The following is a 19,102-nucleotide window of genomic DNA, read 5'->3' on the forward strand; positions in this document are numbered from 1 at the left end:
GAACCACATAGCTACCGGTACAGCCCCGAGCCTCGATGGAGAACTACTCCCTCCTCATGGGAGACAGCAGCGTTGGTGAAGATGGCGGTGGTGTCGATGGAGAAGCCTTCCGGGGGCACTTCCCCGTCCCGGCGGCGTGCCGGAACAGAGACTCCTGTCCCCCAGATCTTGGCTTCGCGATGGCAGCGGCTCTGGAAGGTTTCTCGTACCGTGGCTTTTCCGTATCGTGTTTTAGGTCAGGGACCTTTATATAGGCGAAGAGGCGGCGTCAGAAGGTCAACGAGGCGACGACACAACAGGGGGGCGCGGGCCCCCCCTTGGCCGCGCCGGCCTACTGTTTGGTGGGCCCGTGGCCCCCCTCTGGCGGCTCTCGGGTGTTCTGGAAGCTTCATGCAATCCTAAGATGCTGGGCGTTGATTTCGTCCGATTCCGAGAATATTTCCTTACTAGGATTTCTGAAACCAAAAAACAGCAGAAAACAGCAACTGGCCCTTCGGCATCTCGTCAATAGGTTAGTTCCGGAAAACGCATAAATATGACATAAAGTATGCATAAAACATGTAGATATCATCAATAATGTGGCATGGAACATAAGAAATTATCGATACGTCGGAGACGTATCAGCATCCCCAAGCTTAGTTTCTGCTCGTCCCGAGCAGGTAAACGATAACAAAGATAATTTCTGGAGTGACATGCCATCATAACCTTGATCATACTATTGTAAGCATATGTAATGAATGCAGCGATCAAAACAATGGTAATGACATGAGTAAACAAATGAATCATAAAGCAAAGACTTTTCATGAATAGTACTTTCAAGACAAGCATCAATAAGTCTTGCATAAGAGTTAACTCATAAAGCAGTAAATCAAAGTAAAGGTATTGAAGCAACACAAAGGAAGATTGAGTTTCAGCGGTTGCTTTCAACTTATAACATGTGTATCTCATGGATATTGTCAATGTAAAGTAATATAACAAGTGCAATATGCAAGTATGTAGGAATCAATACACAGTTCACACAAGTGTTTGCTTCTTGAGGTGGAAAGAGATAGGTGAACTGACTCAACATAAAAGTAAAAGAAAGACCCTTCGCAGAGGGAAGCATTGATTGCTATATTTGTGCTAGAGCTTTGGTTTTGAAAACAAGAAACAATTTTGTCAACGGTAGTAATAAAGCATATGTGTTATGTAAATTATATCTTACAAGTTGCAAGCCTCATGCATAGTGTACTAATAGTGCCCGCACCTTGTCCTAATTAGCTTGGATTACCGGGATTATCATCGCAATACACATGTTTTAACCAAGTGTCACAAAGGGGTACCTCTATGCCGCCTGTACAAAGGTCTAAGGAGAAAGCTCGCATTTGGATTTCTCGCTTTTGATTATTCTCAACTTAGACATCCATACCGGGACAACATAGACAACAGATAATGGACTCCTCTTTAATGCATAAGCATGTAGCAACAATTAATGTTCTCATATGAGATTGAGGATGTATGTCCAAAACTGAAACTTCCACCATGATTCATGGCTTTAGTTAGCGGCCCAATGTTCTTCTCTAACATTATGCATGCTCTAACCATTAAATGAGTGGTAAATCTCCCTTACTTCAGACAAGACGGACATGCATAGCAACTCACATGATTTTCAACAAAGAGTAGTTGATGGCGTCCCCAGGAACATGGTTATCGCACAACAAACAACTTAATAAGAGATAAAGTGCATAAGTACATATTCAATACCACAATAGTTTTTCAGCTATTTGTCCCATGAGCTATATATTGCAAAGGTAAATAATGGAAATTTTAAAGGTAGCACTCAAGCAATTTACTTTGGAATGGCGGAGAAATACCATGTAGTAGGTAGGTATGGTGGACACAAATGGCATAGTGGTTGGCTCAAGGATTTTGGATGCATGAGAAGTATTCCCTCTCGATACAAGGTTTAGGCTAGCAAAGTTATTTGAAACAAACACAAGGATGAACCGGTGCAGCAAAACTTACATAAAAGACATATTGTAAACATTATAAGACTCTACACCGTCTTCCTTGTTGTTCAAAACTCAATACTAAAAATTATCTAGACTTTAGAGAGACCAATTATGCAAACCAAATTTTAGCAAGCTCTATGTATTTCTTCATTAATAGGTGCAAAGTATATGATGCAAGAGCTTAAACATGAGCACAACAATTGCCAAGTATCAAATTATTCAAGACATTTTAGAATTACTACATGTAGCATTTCCCGATTCCAACCATATAACAATTTAACGAAGAAGATTCAACCTTCGCCATGAATACTATGAGTAAAGCCTAAGGACATATTGTCCATATGCAACAGCGGAGCGTGTCTCTCTCCCACACAATGAATGCTAGGATCCATTTTATTCAAACAAAAACAAAAACAAAAACGAACCGACGCTCCAAGCAAAGCACATAAGATGTGATGGAATAAAAATATAGTTTCAGGGGAGGAACCTGATAATGTTGTCGATGAAGAAGGGGATGCCTTGGGCATCCCCAAGCTTAGACGCTTGAGTCTTCTTGAAATATGCAGGGATGAACCACGGGGCATCCCCAAGCTTAAACTCTTCACTCTTCTTGATCATAGTATATCATCCTCCTCTCTTGATCCTTGAAAACTTCCTCCACACCAAACTCGAAACAAACTCATTAGAGGGTTAGTGCATAATCAAAAATTCATGTGTTCAGAGGTAACACAATCATTATTGACACTTCTGGACATTTCACAAAGCTACTGGAAGTCAATGGAACAAAGAAATCCATCCAACACAGCAAAAGAGGCAATGCGAAATAAAAGGCAGAATCTGTCAAAACAGAACAGTCCGTAAAGACGAATTTTAAAATGGCACCAGACTTGCTCAGATGAAAATGCCCAAATTGAATGAAAGTTGCGTACATATCTGAGGATCACGCACGTAAATTGGCAGATTTTTCTGAGTTACCTACAGAGAACCCTGCCCAAATTCGTGACAGACAGAAATCTGTTTCTACGCAGTAATCCAAATCTAGTATCAACCTTGCTATCAAAGACTTTACTTGGCACAACAATGCAATAAAATAAGATAAGGAGAGGTTGCTACAGTAGTAATAACTTTCAAGACGCAAATATAAAACAAATGTACTTTTGTAAAATAAACACATGGGTTATCTCCCAAGAAGTGCTTTCTTTATAGCCATTAAGATGGGCTCAGTAATTTCAATGATGCACTCGCAAGAAATAAGAGTTGAAGCAAAAGAGAGCATCAAGAAGCAAATTTAAAACACATTTAAGTCTAACATGCTTCCTATGCATAGGAATCTTGTACATAAACAAGTTCATGAAGAGCAAAGTAACAAGCACAGGAAGATAAAACCAGTGTAACTTCAAAAATTTCAGCATATAGAGAGGTGTTTTAGTAACATGAAAATTTCTACAACCATATTTTCCTCTCTCATAATAATTTTCAGAGGCATCATGAACAAACTCAACAATATAAGTATCACATAAAGCATTCTTATTCACATGCATAAAAGTATCATTACTCTCCACATAAGCATAATCAATTTTATTAGTTGTAGTGGGAGCAAATTCAACAAAGTAGCTATCATTATTATTCTCATCAAGTGTAGGAGGCATATTGTAATCATAATTAAATTTATCCTCCATAGTAGGCGGCACCAAAAGACCATTATCATTATAATCATCATATATGGGAGGCATATCATAATCAACATAAACTTTCTCCTCAATACCCGGAGGACTAAAGAGATCATTTTCATCAAAACCGACCTCCCCAAGCTTAAATTCTTCCATAGCATTAGCAACAATGGTGTTCAAAGCATTCATACTAATAACATTCCCATTAGCATGCATAAGTTCCATGGGTTTTTTAATTTTATCTTCAAACACATCATGTCCTAATTCAAGATAAAGTTCATAAAGATCTCTCATTGTGTTGTTCTCCATTTAGCCTTACTAGTGTAAAACAAGAGACAAAAAGATGCAATTGCAGGATCTAAAGGAAATAGCTTCGAGCACAAACACAACGGCAACAGAAAAGTACTTAGTTACCTGGGACCGGAGTATGAGTGCCTTTTACCTTTCCTCCCCGGCAACGGCGCCAGAAAAGTGCTTGATGTCTACGGGTGCTTCTATTCTTGTAGACAGTGTTGGGCCTCCAAGAGCAGAAGTTTGTAGAACAGCAGCAAGTTTCCCTTAAGTGGATCACCCAAGGTTTATCGAACTCAGGGAGGAAGAGGTCAAAGATATCCCTCTCAAGCAACCCTGCAATCACGATACAAGAAGTCTCTTGTGTCCCCAACACACCTAATACACTTGTCAGATGTATAGGTGCACTAGTTCGGCGAAGAGATAGTGAAATACAAGTGGTATGAATGAATATGAGCAGTAGTAACGGCACCAGAAAAGTGCTTGCTGGTGTGCAGTTGATGGTAGTAATATTGCAGGAAGTAAAGATGCAGTAAAACAGTAAACAAGCAGCGATAGCAGTATTTAGGAACAAGGCCTAGGGATCATACTTTCACTAGTGGACACTCTCAACATTGATCACATAACAGAATAAATAAATAGATGCTAGACTCTACACCCTCTTGTTGGATGATGAACACCACTAACTGTGTAGGATTACACGAACCCTCAATGCCGGAGTTAACAAGCTCCACAATATTCAATGTTCATATTTAAATAACCTTAGAGTGCATAACAGATCAACATAACCAAACCAAGTACTAACATAGCATGCACACTGTCACCTTCACACTACGAAAGGAGGAATAGATCACATCAATACTATCATAGCAATAGTTAACTTCATAATCTACAAGAGATCACAATCATAGCCTACGCCAAGTACTACACGATGCACACACTGTCACTATTACACCGTGCAGGAGGAATAAACTACTTTAATAACATCACTAGAGTAGCACGCAGATATATTGTGATACAAAACACATTGCAATCATAAAGAGATATAAATAAGCACTTCACTATGCCATTCATAACAGCGAATAAGTATTCTGTGAAATATAGCCTAAGAGACCCACACGGTGCACACATTGTCACCTTTACACACGTAGGACAAGGAGTCTCTGGAGATCACATAAGTAAAATCCACTTGACTAGCATAATGACATCTAGATTACAAGCATCATCATATGAATCTCAATCATGTAAGGCAGCTCATGAGATTATTGTATTGAAGTACATAGGAGAGAGATGAACCACATAGCTACCGGTACAGCCCCGAGCCTCGATGGAGAACTACTCCCTCCTCATGGGAGACAGCAGCGTTGGTGAAGATGGCGGTGGTGTCGATGGAGAAGCCTTCCGGGGGCACTTCCCCGTCCCGGCGGCGTGCCGGAACAGAGACTCCTGTCCCCCAGATCTTGGCTTCGCGATGGCGGCGGCTCTGGAAGGTTTCTCGTGCCGTGGCTTTTCCGTATCGTGTTTTAGGTCAGGGACCTTTATATAGGCGAAGAGGCGGCGTCAGAAGGTCAATGAGGTGACGACACAACAGGGGGGCGCGGGCCCCCCCTTGGCCGCGTCGGCCTACTGTTTGGTGGGCCTGTGGCCCCCCTCTGGCGGCTCTCGGGTGTTCTGGAAGCTTTATGCAATCCTAAGATGCTGGGCGTTGATTTCATCCGATCCCGAGAATATTTCCTTACTAGGATTTCTGAAACCAAAAACAGCAGAAAACAGCAACTGGCCCTTCGGCATCTCGTCAATAGGTTAGTTCCGGAAAACGCATAAATATGACATAAAGTATGCATAAAACATGTAGATATCATCAATAATGTGGCATGGAACATAAGAAATTATCGATACGTCGGAGTCGTATCAGTTAGCTAGGTCAAGTAGGGTTTAGTACTTGACTTGTACTCCTTATGCATTAATTAGCATTAATGGTTTACCTCACATAGATAGGGTTTGAATATTAAACTAGGTTCTACCCAATTGATAATATAAGCATATGAATGGTTCTCTCCTTTTTCTAAGGTTTAATGGAATGAGTTGGAAAACAAGGTTGGAATGGTCAAGGTTTAATAAAGAACTAGTAGGAATGTCCTTGACATGGATTCAATTCTTGTAGTTGAAAAGATATACCATGTGACTCATGGTAGGAATATTTATTTAGTAAAAGACATGGAAAAGATAGGTAAAGAATAGTTTCTCAATTAATTGTGTTCTTTTGAGTTATAGTTGAATATTTATTCATGTGTTGTTGTAAGGAATGTCATGTTGAGATCCCTTATAAGATCTTATAGTTGACCCTTACTTAAGGTGTGGTTTGTTGTAAAACTAATTCCATTTGATCTAGCCCATAGATCAAATCATATCTACCCAAAACATGGTTTTAGCAAAGAACACAATGAAGTTTATAGCGCTTGACTTGATGATCTACTTCAGTTCCAGCAAGTCAAGTGAAACTTCAATTACTGTGGTAAGTTTTATTTAAAAGCGCGAAAATTCCTCGGATTTTCTATGCATGAATGCAATGCACACTTTGGTGTTCTGTCATTTTGTAGCCTCTAAACCTGGGATATTACAGCCTCTCCCCCTTAAACTGAACTTCGTCCCGAAGTTCGAACGCTCTCATGTTCCGGAACGTAAAACTGACTTGAACAGATCACAATCCTTTCAAGCTCCATGGTGATCTCATTAGGTATAGTTGAATATATCCCTTGTTCAGATCCTTCCTGGAATCTTCTATTTTCTGGCAGTGATACTCTCTTCTATTCTATAATTTCTTCCAACACGCTAAGCTTATAGTCCCGCTCTCCAAAGATTCTTGCATTAGGACATCTTCTTATGCTAATGGACTTTACTAATGGTTGTGGTGATAGCTTCCTATCTGGGTACCCAAGACTTGATTCTACCAGCTACGGTGTAATATGGCACTACGGTATACCAGCTGCGATGCCCAAACCTTAATTCTAAAAGATTTATTTAAGGTAGGGTATTGTTTTCCATTACTACCATAACGAAAGTAATGGTACTTAGTAAGGTATTTACAATAGACATGGTCTTGAGGTTTATTCCTACGAATGGATTAGACTCATTTAGTCCATCCAATCATGGCTTCTAGTTTATGCTAGTTATCCTCCCTTTGGTTTCTTTAGGTTCCATGAAAGGAATCTTTCTAATAGGCTTATGTTTTGGTATGGTCAAACTCCTTCGGTCTTAAACCTTCTTAATCTTTGATTGTCCACCGACATCTTCTTCATTCAACTTCATTATCTTAGACTTACTTAAGCTCTTTTACTTCTGAGTAATTATTAATTACCCGCTTAAGTTAGGGTCTAACCCTTACTTCTTCGAGATATGAATCTCGGCTTCTGATCTGACATCCTCCTGAGAGTACTTTTATATGGATACTTCCCAACAACCTTATAAAAATTAAGATTGAACTTCCTCTCAGTTCAGACCTTCTTCTTCGTCTATCATACTCTAAAGATTTAACTTAATACTTCTCCTTCAGACTTCCTCTCCCCCTTGGAGTTTACTAATGATCTTTAAACTCCTTTTCTTCTAATCATTAAACTCCAAGGTTATAGAATTGGTCTTGGTCTGGCTGTTAGCTTGTACTTTTCTAGAGTCTTACGAAGAATTATTTGTGGTGTATCAACACAGTTGTGGGTATCTGATGTGAATCCTCCGACTAAATGGTTACCTGCTATGAAATACCAACTGCGGAATACCAGCTGCGGAATTCCTCTTTCTTTTCGAGTAAAGGAATGTTCAAGCTGTGAACTATCCGATACCAGCTAAAAACTAACTAGCACCAGATGTGGCTTATTTGATACCCGTTGTGAACCATTTATGGTTCAAGTCAACATCTACCTACCAGATGCGGATACTTTTATAGTTTTAGTTAAGATCTACCTTACTTTCAATGCTTCCTCTTCACGTTTATCGTATATCAGTCGCAGTCTTATTATATCGATTGCGACTTAACTTGTCCACTTTCCTTCTTTGAGGGTTTGTTTTGCAAGAGAACCACTTGTTGACACTATAAAGATAGTATCGTAAGTGACTACACTTGCATTCCCTTCTTCCATAATGAATATGACTCCACTTCTACTTCTCCATATTCACTATTTTTCTCACTCTCGTGGTACTTCCTTGTTGAAGTACCCCTCAATTGAGGATAAAAGTGAATTTTGATTAGTCCTTCCTTTGATGTAGTGTGGTTGCTTCCCACAACTGTACTTCCTTCTTCCAGTGAACCTTCATCTTGTCTTCAAAATCTTCAGAATTCGTCACTTCCTCACACGAATACCTTTACCTTCTAGACCTATAACATCAAGTAAGAGCTTGATATTGCAACATGCATTTGCATATCAAAGTCAAACTTCATGTATGGATCTAGTCAGACAATGAAAATCCAATAAAATCCAAGAAGATCCAGCTTTGTGCTTATAATACACATCCTTATATGCCTGAATATAATAGTTGGGTAAGACATCCCTAAACATCAGGCTCAGATGCGTAGTATATAACACCACATAAGATAGGTTTAGGTTGTGATACTTAGCACATATATATGGATTTCTACTATTTATCTCAGTATTTACCTCGATTGCTCATTTGCAATCAAATAAACTTGAACAAATTGGTCCAAAAATAGTTCTGGTTGACCTAATTTCCTTGGGAAGTACTAACTTACCTTCCATTCAATTGAAAACTAACCTCCCATAACCTCTCGTGACTATAACATGGTTACTCTAAACACATGTTTGTTAAAGTCTACCACCAATAACTCCAAGTTTCTCTATAAACTATGCTCTAATAAAGCCTTCTTCTGACTATCATTTTTGGTTCGAGCATACTTGGCACAGTCTCTAGGATTTTAAGGCCTAAGCTTTCGAACTATTCCTTAAATCCTACTCCTCATCGTACTTCTGTTAACTCACTTATGATGTTCTACTCCATCACATCACGATTCTCAAGTGAATCATATATGATTACCTAGTTTATTATTGAAAGCAGACTCATGTAACTCCTATCACTCTTACTTACCTCCCATGATTGACTCATCATAGGTCTAAACTACCTCGTATGACTTATCTCCTTTACTTAATAACAGTCTTTTGGCATTTCAAATGACTCTTACTAAACCATAACATGCATTGGTATACTTCTTCCAATAGGATATCTTCCTTATGGTTGTATCCTCTCTTTGGACTACCATGAATTGTATACCAACTGTGGTCTACTACCACCCATTATCTTAAGCTTCAATGGTGTTCTAATTATTTGAAATGAATCAAGATAACTAACTAACTTTACTTAAGAAAGATAGATAAGAAAGATTGACTCAAGTGTGTCAGGATTATTCTCAAGTGAATACCCATCTCAAGTCAAAAGAATATTTGGTTTAGCATGGTGGACTTAGCTAAGACACTTCCTATAGACACTACCAAACCTATATGTCTCCTTTAAAGGGTTTTAATCCTAGGGTCAAAGCATTTGCTCTGATACCAGCTGTGGTGACCCAGCGTACCACTGCATGGTGTAGTACACAAGTCGTTGACATAACACGAGTGAAACACCGTTCCACTCATATTACATCTCTCAGAGTGGTACAACAGAAACATATGTGAGTCCAAGGTATGTCTATAGAAGGATACACAAACTGTTTACAGAAGATCAACAAAACCTCCTACTTTATAGTGAGGTAAAACTTCAAATAAGCTCCAGAAGAACGACTCATAGTCTAACTTATTGCTAACTCAAGCTTAAGAACTACTTGGCTTGCTATAGACATCTAGCTACTTAGGTGCTAGGATTAGGGAAAGGTTCCCGTCTAGTACTAATCTAAGTTTCCACTCTAGCTGATACAGAAGTTGACTCCATTGACTTCTTTAATTGGCTTCTTCATCTTGTTGCAGTTGAATCCTTTGTCTTCGAGTTCCACGGTAGCTTATCCTCCGGTGCCTCCATAGCTAAGCAGGGGATTTAAGAGTGGGATGAGTACGAGCATACTCAGCAAGTTCATATTAGGAAATAGGTGTATCATGCACTAGCTACAGCCACAGGCCAGAAAGTCATAGGCGAATGCAAGTTTTCATAAACATTTCTTCAAAAGGTTTATTTTATTCTGAAAACTATGCCCGTCAGTCTTCACAGGTTGACCAGAACTTCACGGAGTTCCTTTCCTGCCGCGTTCGTAGTTCCCTTCCCGGAACAGGGAGTGATAGCCACAATTTGATACCCTCTGCAGAGGTGCGTTACTTTTCCCATAAGAGACCTTATCCTTGTTGCCAACCAGGCGTATACTTTCCCGTCCACACTTCCTTGGTGTGAGGCCAGGTGTAAGATCCAAGCCCACCACGTCTTCTCCGAGACCTCGCAGACCCACCCTTTTGTAAGTCTGTCCTCCCCTTTATCTATGGGTAGACCGACCCAGACACTTGTTCTCACCTATACCATTAAGGTAAACCGTTCCGAACAATTCATGTGCCCTGTCCTATACACCATAGATAGACCGATCCAGACAACCCTTACAATCCTTCATAGACCAATAATAAGTCTGCCCTCCCCTGTATCTAATGGTAGACCGTGACAGACCACATGTCCCCACCTTTACCAAAGATAGACCGATCCAGGCAACCCTTATCACTAGTCCGTTGGCATGCGAGAGGGAAAAGATACAGCTGACTTCCCCACATCCATTATAGATCTTATGGTTAACGCGATATGTACGGCGCTAGAATCACTGGACGGCATTGGTACTTAATCCTAGATGAATAGTACCCGTGCAATGGAACCTCCACCAATCAACACATACCATGGTTCCATTGCCCACCACATAGTCATATTCATAATTGTAAAATAATATTTGCTTTTCAATGGAAGAGTGATAAGTATAGTACTTTGCATATAATTTGATAAAAATAATCAAATGACATGAGCAAGCGATGAACTTGCCTTTCTTGACTGTATGCAGGCAAAAGCTTTGATACGGGAGAACTCCAAATTCTGAAATACCATCATTGTCCGGTAAGGACAATGTTTAAAGAACTGGCAAAGATGCTATCATGCATAGTATGAGATGCAATCATTCCGAGCGTAACTAACCTTGATGATTTAGGATGTATGAGTTGTAAAGGTTTCTTTAGGTGTGTTATACTTTTAGAATGGTTCTCAAACAAGGTTCTATTAGGATGTGGTTATATTAATATCATAAGCAAGTAATATGATGCAACATAACAAGCATATATATAAAGGATAATAGTGGAATAAAATGTAAAGAACAGTTGTCAATTAAGGATAATAGTGGAATAAAATGTAAAGAACAGTTGTCAATTTTTAAGTTCTACAGGACATGGTTGATGATTATTTATGTTATACTTAAAAAGAATAACTCTTGAAGAACATGTTGATTAGGAAATAGTAAGTATCTCAAATAAGAACTAGGATTTCTATGGTTTGATTGATATTTACTTCAAAAGAATAACTTTTGAAGGATAGGTTAAATAAGAACAAGGGCTACTATAAATAGGAGCTAAGTGCTATTAGGGTTTACACTTTGGTGTTCTGTCATTTTGTAGCCTCTAAACCTGGGATATTACAATTATCCTTTTTTCCACGGTAAACACAAATACCCCTACAACATCTAATAAAAAAGCCGGAGAAATTATGGGGACGTCGGCACCAACGGCCGCATATGGAAGCATCTTTGCCCAATCACACTTTTAATATAACGCTTCTAAAATCTTTTTAGCCTATTTTTTCAATTCGAAATCATAAACAGATGAAGTCTCGGCCATAATTTAAAGTAGCCGCCACGAAAACACTGCCATGCATGGACATACATTACAACGCCACAGTAAAATGATTGGAAATCAAATAGAACAAGTATCATATGTTGTCGGGGTTGGTTACGACCCCTCCATGGCAGAGGGCTCTTTCATCACATTGTGCCCGCAGTTGTGGTCAATGTCCTTCGTTGTTGCAAGATGGCGGCCCACTTCTCCATGTACCACGCCTTTATCTCTGTCCATGTTCGACGTGTCGGAGGTCATGAAAACGAAATATCGTGTCCCTTTCTTCACCACAACTCGTTCATTCTCGAGATCAATCTTGATGGCATGTTTGTGCAACATCTCCTTCCACTGCCCCACGTCGATCTTCATATCCCTCGCGGCCTTGCCCGGTGTCACCTCAACGAGGCACTTATCATCCGCCAATTGCACCCTTTTTGACTGTGCCGCCGTAACAACCTTAGCCTTCTTGTTTTCGATGGGGCATCTCACTGATGCCGCCGATGCCTTGCACGACCCACTTTTGTCTTTCTTATTAAGAGCCATCCGAACAATCCTTCATTTCTAGCATTCTTGGAGCTTGGAGAAGCAATGCATCAAGGTGGAAGCCTTGTCTTTGTTGAGCCGTTTGTACATGTCGTCGACCATGATCAACTAAACAAAGATACATATCAATTCTTAGCCGGGATGTACAATGCCAAATCAAACGGCAAGAGCACTTACGTGATCCCTCTGTGACTTGCCACTCGTATGCCTCTCACGAATACTCTCAGGGTAGCCGTGGGATTTGTTCAACCACTTTTGGTTGATACTTCACCTATACACAATCGTATTTGTGTTGCATCTCATGTGCATGTTGCGATACTCTTTGTCGGGTACTTATGCTCATCAAACTTGGCTTTGATCCTCTTCCGATGGGCGCCACTTATTTGATTGCCGCTGGTGATGGAATCCATTCTCATGACCTTCCAAGAATCGCACAAGCACATGTCATCCAATAACTTCCACTTGGGGTCTCGGCTTCCTCCGCCTTGACATTGCCATTGCCCTTCCTTGCCCCACCATCGATGGAGGCGATGGGTTCTTCTTCCCCCTCCTCCTCTTTATCCCCTTCCACCATCGCCCCATCTTCTCGTCATCCTCATCCTCTTCTTCTCCCTCCTAATTTTGTATGGCGCCGATATTGGCCACACCATCATAAGTTGCATTTGATAATCTCATGAAGGGCCGCGTCACTGTCCCTCTACACACAAATTCAATGCATGCGCCAGTCTAGCATCCTATGCTATGCACACAAAGCGGTCAATGCCAGCGATCACGTAGCTCATAGGAAGAAAATCCACCATGCACCATTCCATCGAATATGTTGCCGAATTTAAAATCGTCAGAAGCACCAAACATGAGCGCCCCATGTCCCCCTTCAAGCCTGCAAGGGAAAAGCCGGGTGTCATAGGGGTTGTTGAGGTCGAGGTGCTCTATTCCGTCTTCCAAACCATGATAGCGATTGGATGTGATCGACGGAAAAATGGATTTAGGATTGAACCTACCATGCTCGCAATTGGCGAAGTTGGAGGACTAGTTGGGGGAGAACCTTGTTCGCAGCATCGTGGTGGTGCCTTCTTGGAGCTCCCCTATTGGAGGGACGACAGCGAGCTCCTCGAGTGGAGGGATGGCAACGAACTCCCTTCTGGTGGCCATGTCTAGGTTCAATCCATGGCTTCAGGATGCGCATTGCGCCGTCACCTTTTCCAGCTCGGACTTCTTGTGTCTGTATCTGCCTTCTGCCTTTGCGTATTACCACCGAATGCAGTACCTCTCTGAAAGGATGAGATGTCGCCTAGAAGGGGGTGAATAGGCGTTTTAAAAACTATTACGACTTTGGCTTGTAAGAATACGAAATTAAACTAACGTTTATTTTACAAACGCAAAACCTAAATATGCTAGGCTCAACTAAGTGCAACAACAACAACTTAGATAAGCAAGATAGACAAAAGATATATATATAGCACAAGTGATAGCAAGATATAAGTACTTCAAGCACGATAACAAGGAAAATAAACTCGGGTATAGAGATAACCGAGCCACGTGGAGACGAAGATATATTCCCGTGTTCCCGCACACAAGCTGAGGTACGTCACGTTGGAGAGATGTAGGCTACCATGAAGGTTTCCTGAACGCCACGAAGGCTCACCTTCTTCTCCAAGCCAATTCCACTAAGGACAAAGGCCTTTCCCTTATGGTTAGTCTTTCCTCCACTCCGGAGATGGCAAGCTTCACAACTACTTCACAACCTCCACGAAGGAGAAGCCCGGGCCTCTTCACAATCTTCCACGAAGAGGTCACCAGAGCACCAACCGCAAAGCCAACTAGGAGGTCACCCTCCAAGAGTAACAAGCTCATGGTCTTTCTCTCGAACTAATCGTAATGGAGAGCTCAACACTATGCAAGGATGCAAAGCAAGAACACCAAGAAAATTCTCAAATTCTTCTTTCGCAAATACCACCAAAGCAACAAATGCTATGGGGGAACTAGAGTGGAAGAACAATGGTGGAGCTCAACCAATGACTCCAAAATCTAGATCCAAGAAGTTCTCGTCACTTAGAGGAGGATTTGTTTGGTGGGGATTGTAGATCTAGATCTCTTCCAAAGCCCTAAAAAGATGCAAAAATTATAGGACAGAAAGGGGAGGAAGCAAGCTCAAGAGGTTTAACAATGGTGATCAAAAATATGCTCAAGAACCCTTAGAACAATGGGGAAGAAGGCCCATTTTATAGCCCATCAAAATATAACCGTTTGGGGCAAAAATAGAACCAACCCGGCACTGAGCCCGACAGGCCGGACTGGCTGCCGACCTACCCGGCAGCAGCACCCAGCCTACCGAGCCAAACATCGAAAATGCGACAAATTTACATCGGGACTCCGATTTCGATGATCTTAGGCTCATTGAAATCACAAAAACAAGGTCTACAACATTATGCATAGAAGATGCATACGAATTCCATTTTAGATGAACTTGAACTTGTTGTAAAGCTAGCAACAAGCTCAAGAACCTCAAATAAATAAACACCGAGAAGCAACAACAATATAGAGATGCAAAGAATCAAATGATTGAGCTCCCTAAGACGATGCGATCAAGTTACTCAACTGAAAGCCTCTTTTGATAGTGCAGCTATCTATCCTATAAACCGGTCTCTCAACAACCACCTTGAGACCGGTAAAAGGAAAACCTAGCAAGATCATACCTTTGCTTTGGGCATCCCGCTTAATCTTGATGATCACGCTTCATGCTTCATTCAAGCCGGAATGCTCACTTGATCATTGATGCTTCGTGAAGACTCATGATTGCTCCCCCATACACCACTATGGGAAAGCTCCGTTGATGCACATCTTCACAAGTCCATTTTCACCAAATGGACGGCAAACTTCAAGCATGATCTTCTCGATATACACATCTTGAACTTGCCCTTCACAACCTTGATGACATCCAAGCTTGATGCCATCCTCTCATGGGCTATATGAGATCATACTCTTGATGCATGACCATCGAAAGATACCTAACCCACATAGAAAACACAAATGCATATATATAGTGGGTTAGCTCATGAAGCATAATTGACAAGGCTTACCGCCCACAAGCTAGATCACATAATCCAAAGTGGTACAATCTTTATGCTTCATGTGTAGAACAACTTAAATTCAATCTTTACTCTTAGTCTTGGTTAGCATTGTATCTCTTCATGCTCTAGCATAATATCTTGATCATTCATTGCTTAACACATAAGCTAGAGCATGGCTGACTTGAGTTTCACACAAGAACTCCATCTTTATTTCTTCTTCTTGATCATATCATATTCTTCTCTTCAAATCAATGATCTTGATGGCAATACCAAAGGTATAACATTATATTCATGCATGTCATCCAAACTTGAATCCAACATATGGACTTTAAGAAATAGAACCTATGGAATATTCCTTCATATAAAGACAATGAAAACACTAGTCTATAGAGAATTGTCATTAATTACCGAAAACACACTTAGGGGTAATGTACCCGTACACTCTCCTAGGCCTCCTGAGGCATCTTCGTTGGCTTCTGAGTAAGAGGCTTCTTGTAGGGCATCAAACATTTCACCGTCTTTGATGTCGCCTTCCGCTTCGACGACATAGTGACGATGACAAATGTCGTGTGTGGGTGATGAGGGCATGGGAGCGTGAACGGAAGAACATCGAGCATGAGAAATAAAATGGGAGGAGTGGAGAAAAAGGAACGTAAAATAGATTTTGGTTGTGTCACTAGTAGGGCTGGTCTACCTAGTTGCCACTTATGTCTGGCCCCCCAGGCAGCCCCTTGTGGATTGGGGTCAGTATGGTGCGCTAGGTGATATTTTAGGTCACGCAGGACCCAAAGCCTGTTTGAGGGCCATGATTGAGCCCTCATTTCTATCGGGTGGCCCTAATATCCATTTGAGATGCTCTAGTCTAAGCTAAGGATTAAAATCCTCTGACGGGCAACCCTACCATGCCCTAATTTTGGATCACTAACATGTGGGGCCCATCGTGCCGTGCTCGGACTTTAGGTCACTAACATGTGGGGCCAGGCATACCACATGGGCCCCACATGTCAGTGACCGGAAATCCGTGCATAGCACGGTTGCCCTAATCAGAGGATCCATGTCCCTAAGCTAAGCTGTGAAAAAAAAATTACCTGTACACAAAAGAAACTCATTTGCAACGGTACAGTTGTGCATAAAGACATCGCGTGTGCGGACGATAATAATTTTGCCCTCACTGCGGTGTCACAGTGTCTTTTTATGACTGAGGATTAAACGGCAAATGGACACCTGGGAGAAATGGACGGTGCGCAGCTACCATCCAGATCGTTCGACTGGCGGTCCCTACATGTCATACTAACGGGCCATTCACGCGGTAGACACCAGTAGTGCGTGGAGAAACATCACGAATCACATCGGATTCTCTTGTTTACTATGCGGCGATTGAGCGTCCCCTTCTATATAATGGGACCCAAGCCCACGCAGTTTCTCATCGCCCCGTCACAAACACAAATCATCCTCCTGAGTTGATCGCACAAACCAACCCTCCCCAAAACCCCCGAGAATGTTCGGTCACCATGGCCACCACCACGGCCAGAACCCCCCGCCGGCCCAGGCCCCGGCCACCGCCGGCGGCAGCGAGCCCACCTTCAAGCTCTTCTGCAAGGCCGACGAGGGCTACTGCCTCTCCGTCCGCGACGGCAACGTCGTGCTCGCCCCCACCAACCCCCGCGACGTGAACCAGCACTGGTTCAAGGACATGCGCTTCAGCCAGAAGATCAAGGACGAGGAGGGCAACCCCGCCTTCGCCATCGTCAACAAGGCCACCGGCCTCGCCGTCAAGCACTCCCTCGGACAGGGCCACCCGGTTCGTCCGCTTTTATTTCCCCTGTTTTGATCCAACGATTTGTAGCCTGTTCGTCTTCTAGATCTAGAAATTTTTACAGTAGTTAGATTAGAAATGGAGGAGGCATAGTGATGATTTGTTGGGGCGTGCAGGTGAAACTCGTCCCGTACAACCCTGAGTACCTGGACGAGTCGGTGATGTGGACGGAGAGCGGCGACGTGGGCAAGGGCTTCCGCTGCATCCGCATGGTGAACAACACCCGCCTCAACTTCGACGCGCTCAACGGCGACAAGGACCACGGCGGCGTGCACGACGGCACCACCATCGTCCTCTGGGAGTGGGCCAAGGGCGACAACCAGAGCTGGAAGATCCTGCCCTGGGGCGAGGAGGCCTACGCCGCGGGCGGCGGCGCCAACGCGCCCCGCGGGGGTGGCTCCTCCGAGCCCACCGTCCGCATCTTCTGCAAGGCCGACGAGGGGTTCAGCGCCACCGTCCGCAACGGGGAGGTGGTGCTCGCCCCCACCAACCCGCGCGACGACCACCAGCACTGGTTCAAGGACATGAGGCACAGCAACAAGATCAAGGACGAGGAGGGGTACCCTGCCTTCGCCCTCGTCAACAAGGTCACCGGCCAGGCCATCAAGCACTCCCAGGGCGAGGGGCACCCGGTAAGCAACCTTCACTTGCATACAGATACTAGATCTGTGCTGGGGTGAAGATCTGAGAGGCCGATACTGAATGATTACGATGATGATGAACCCAACAGGTGAAGCTGGTGCCGTACAACCCCAACTACCAGGACGAGTCGGTGCTGTGGACCGAGAGCCGCGACGTGGGCGCCGGCTTCCGCTGCATCCGCATGGTCAACAACATCTACCTCAACTTCGACGCTCTCAACGGCGACAAGGACCACGGCGGCGTGCGCGACGGCACCGCGCTCGCGCTCTGGAAGTGGTGCGAGGGCGACAACCAGCGCTGGAAGATCCTCCCCTGGTGTAAGTGTCGGCTGCACAACCTTGCTTACTGGAGAACTTTGAACATATTTTAGTTCAACAGCATGCATCGTCATAAAAAATCGAAGCCTGTAGAAACTGATGGTTCATCTGCCTGCCATCTTTTGAATCTCCTTTTTGCGTTCTTGTTGCAGTATTATATTGCTAATAACGTGCTTTATTGTTGCTTGTGTTTGCAGAAACGTGTCATGCCGCTGGAGCTGCATTCATCGCCACCATGACTCACCGGAGTTGGTAGAGATCAGCGTGTGATCTGCTGCCGTGTCGCTAGAATAAAAGGTCCTTTGTGGTCAGTGGCGGTGATGTGTTCGTGAGTGTTTGTGTTTTAGTGTCGGTCCTGTCGTCGAGTCCTGCTTCCGTGAGCGAAATGAGAAGAGTTCAGTGTCTTTGGTGAGCTATCTGATGTAAGCGTTTGGCACTAGTGCTTGTTTTCCAGACCTTGGATCGTTGATGAGAAACTATGTACTGTGGTGCCGTCCTTTCATCTATGCGAATGGTAATTATCGTCCAGGTTTACGCTTGCTGATCTGCACCTTCACATGTCGATTGCCATCGTGCTTTTGGGTTCTCGTTTTAGACGGCACGGACTCTCTGACTTCGGCAGAACGTTACTTTTCCTGGCTTTGGGTCGCTGACAGACGGGTCCCACATCTCGCGGGATCCACTTGTCAGCGCCACAAACAACTCTTCTCTCTGCTCGAGCATCAAATAGGTATATCCTCTCCATCGTACTGCATTCATGGAGGTAGTACAAAAGACAGCTCTGTAGCTTTCCTGCTGACATTTAATTTCGTCCTGGAGCTTTTCGACTTTGGTGATTTTATTACTAGGTCTATAGGCTTTTGGACTTTGGTGAAAACCGTCCCTGCATTCATGGCTATGGCAGTACGCGCATGCGT

At 43.0% G+C, this 19,102-nt stretch overlaps 1 protein-coding gene across 1 annotated transcript; it reads left to right on the forward strand.

The window, feature by feature from the left end:
• Positions 1-16,833: 16,833 nt before the first annotated feature.
• LOC127295448 (ricin B-like lectin R40C1) lies at positions 16,834-18,713 on the forward strand. Its single transcript, XM_051325404.1, has 4 exons — positions 16,834-17,211; positions 17,343-17,858; positions 17,957-18,185; positions 18,383-18,713. Coding segments are annotated over exons 1-4 (1,050 nt in total). The 5' UTR covers positions 16,834-16,908; the 3' UTR covers positions 18,385-18,713.
• The last annotated feature ends 389 nt before the right edge of the window (positions 18,714-19,102 follow it).

Source organism: Lolium perenne, chromosome 4 (assembly GCF_019359855.2).
Source record: "Lolium perenne isolate Kyuss_39 chromosome 4, Kyuss_2.0, whole genome shotgun sequence".
NCBI classification, from domain to species: Eukaryota; Viridiplantae; Streptophyta; class Magnoliopsida; order Poales; family Poaceae; genus Lolium; species Lolium perenne.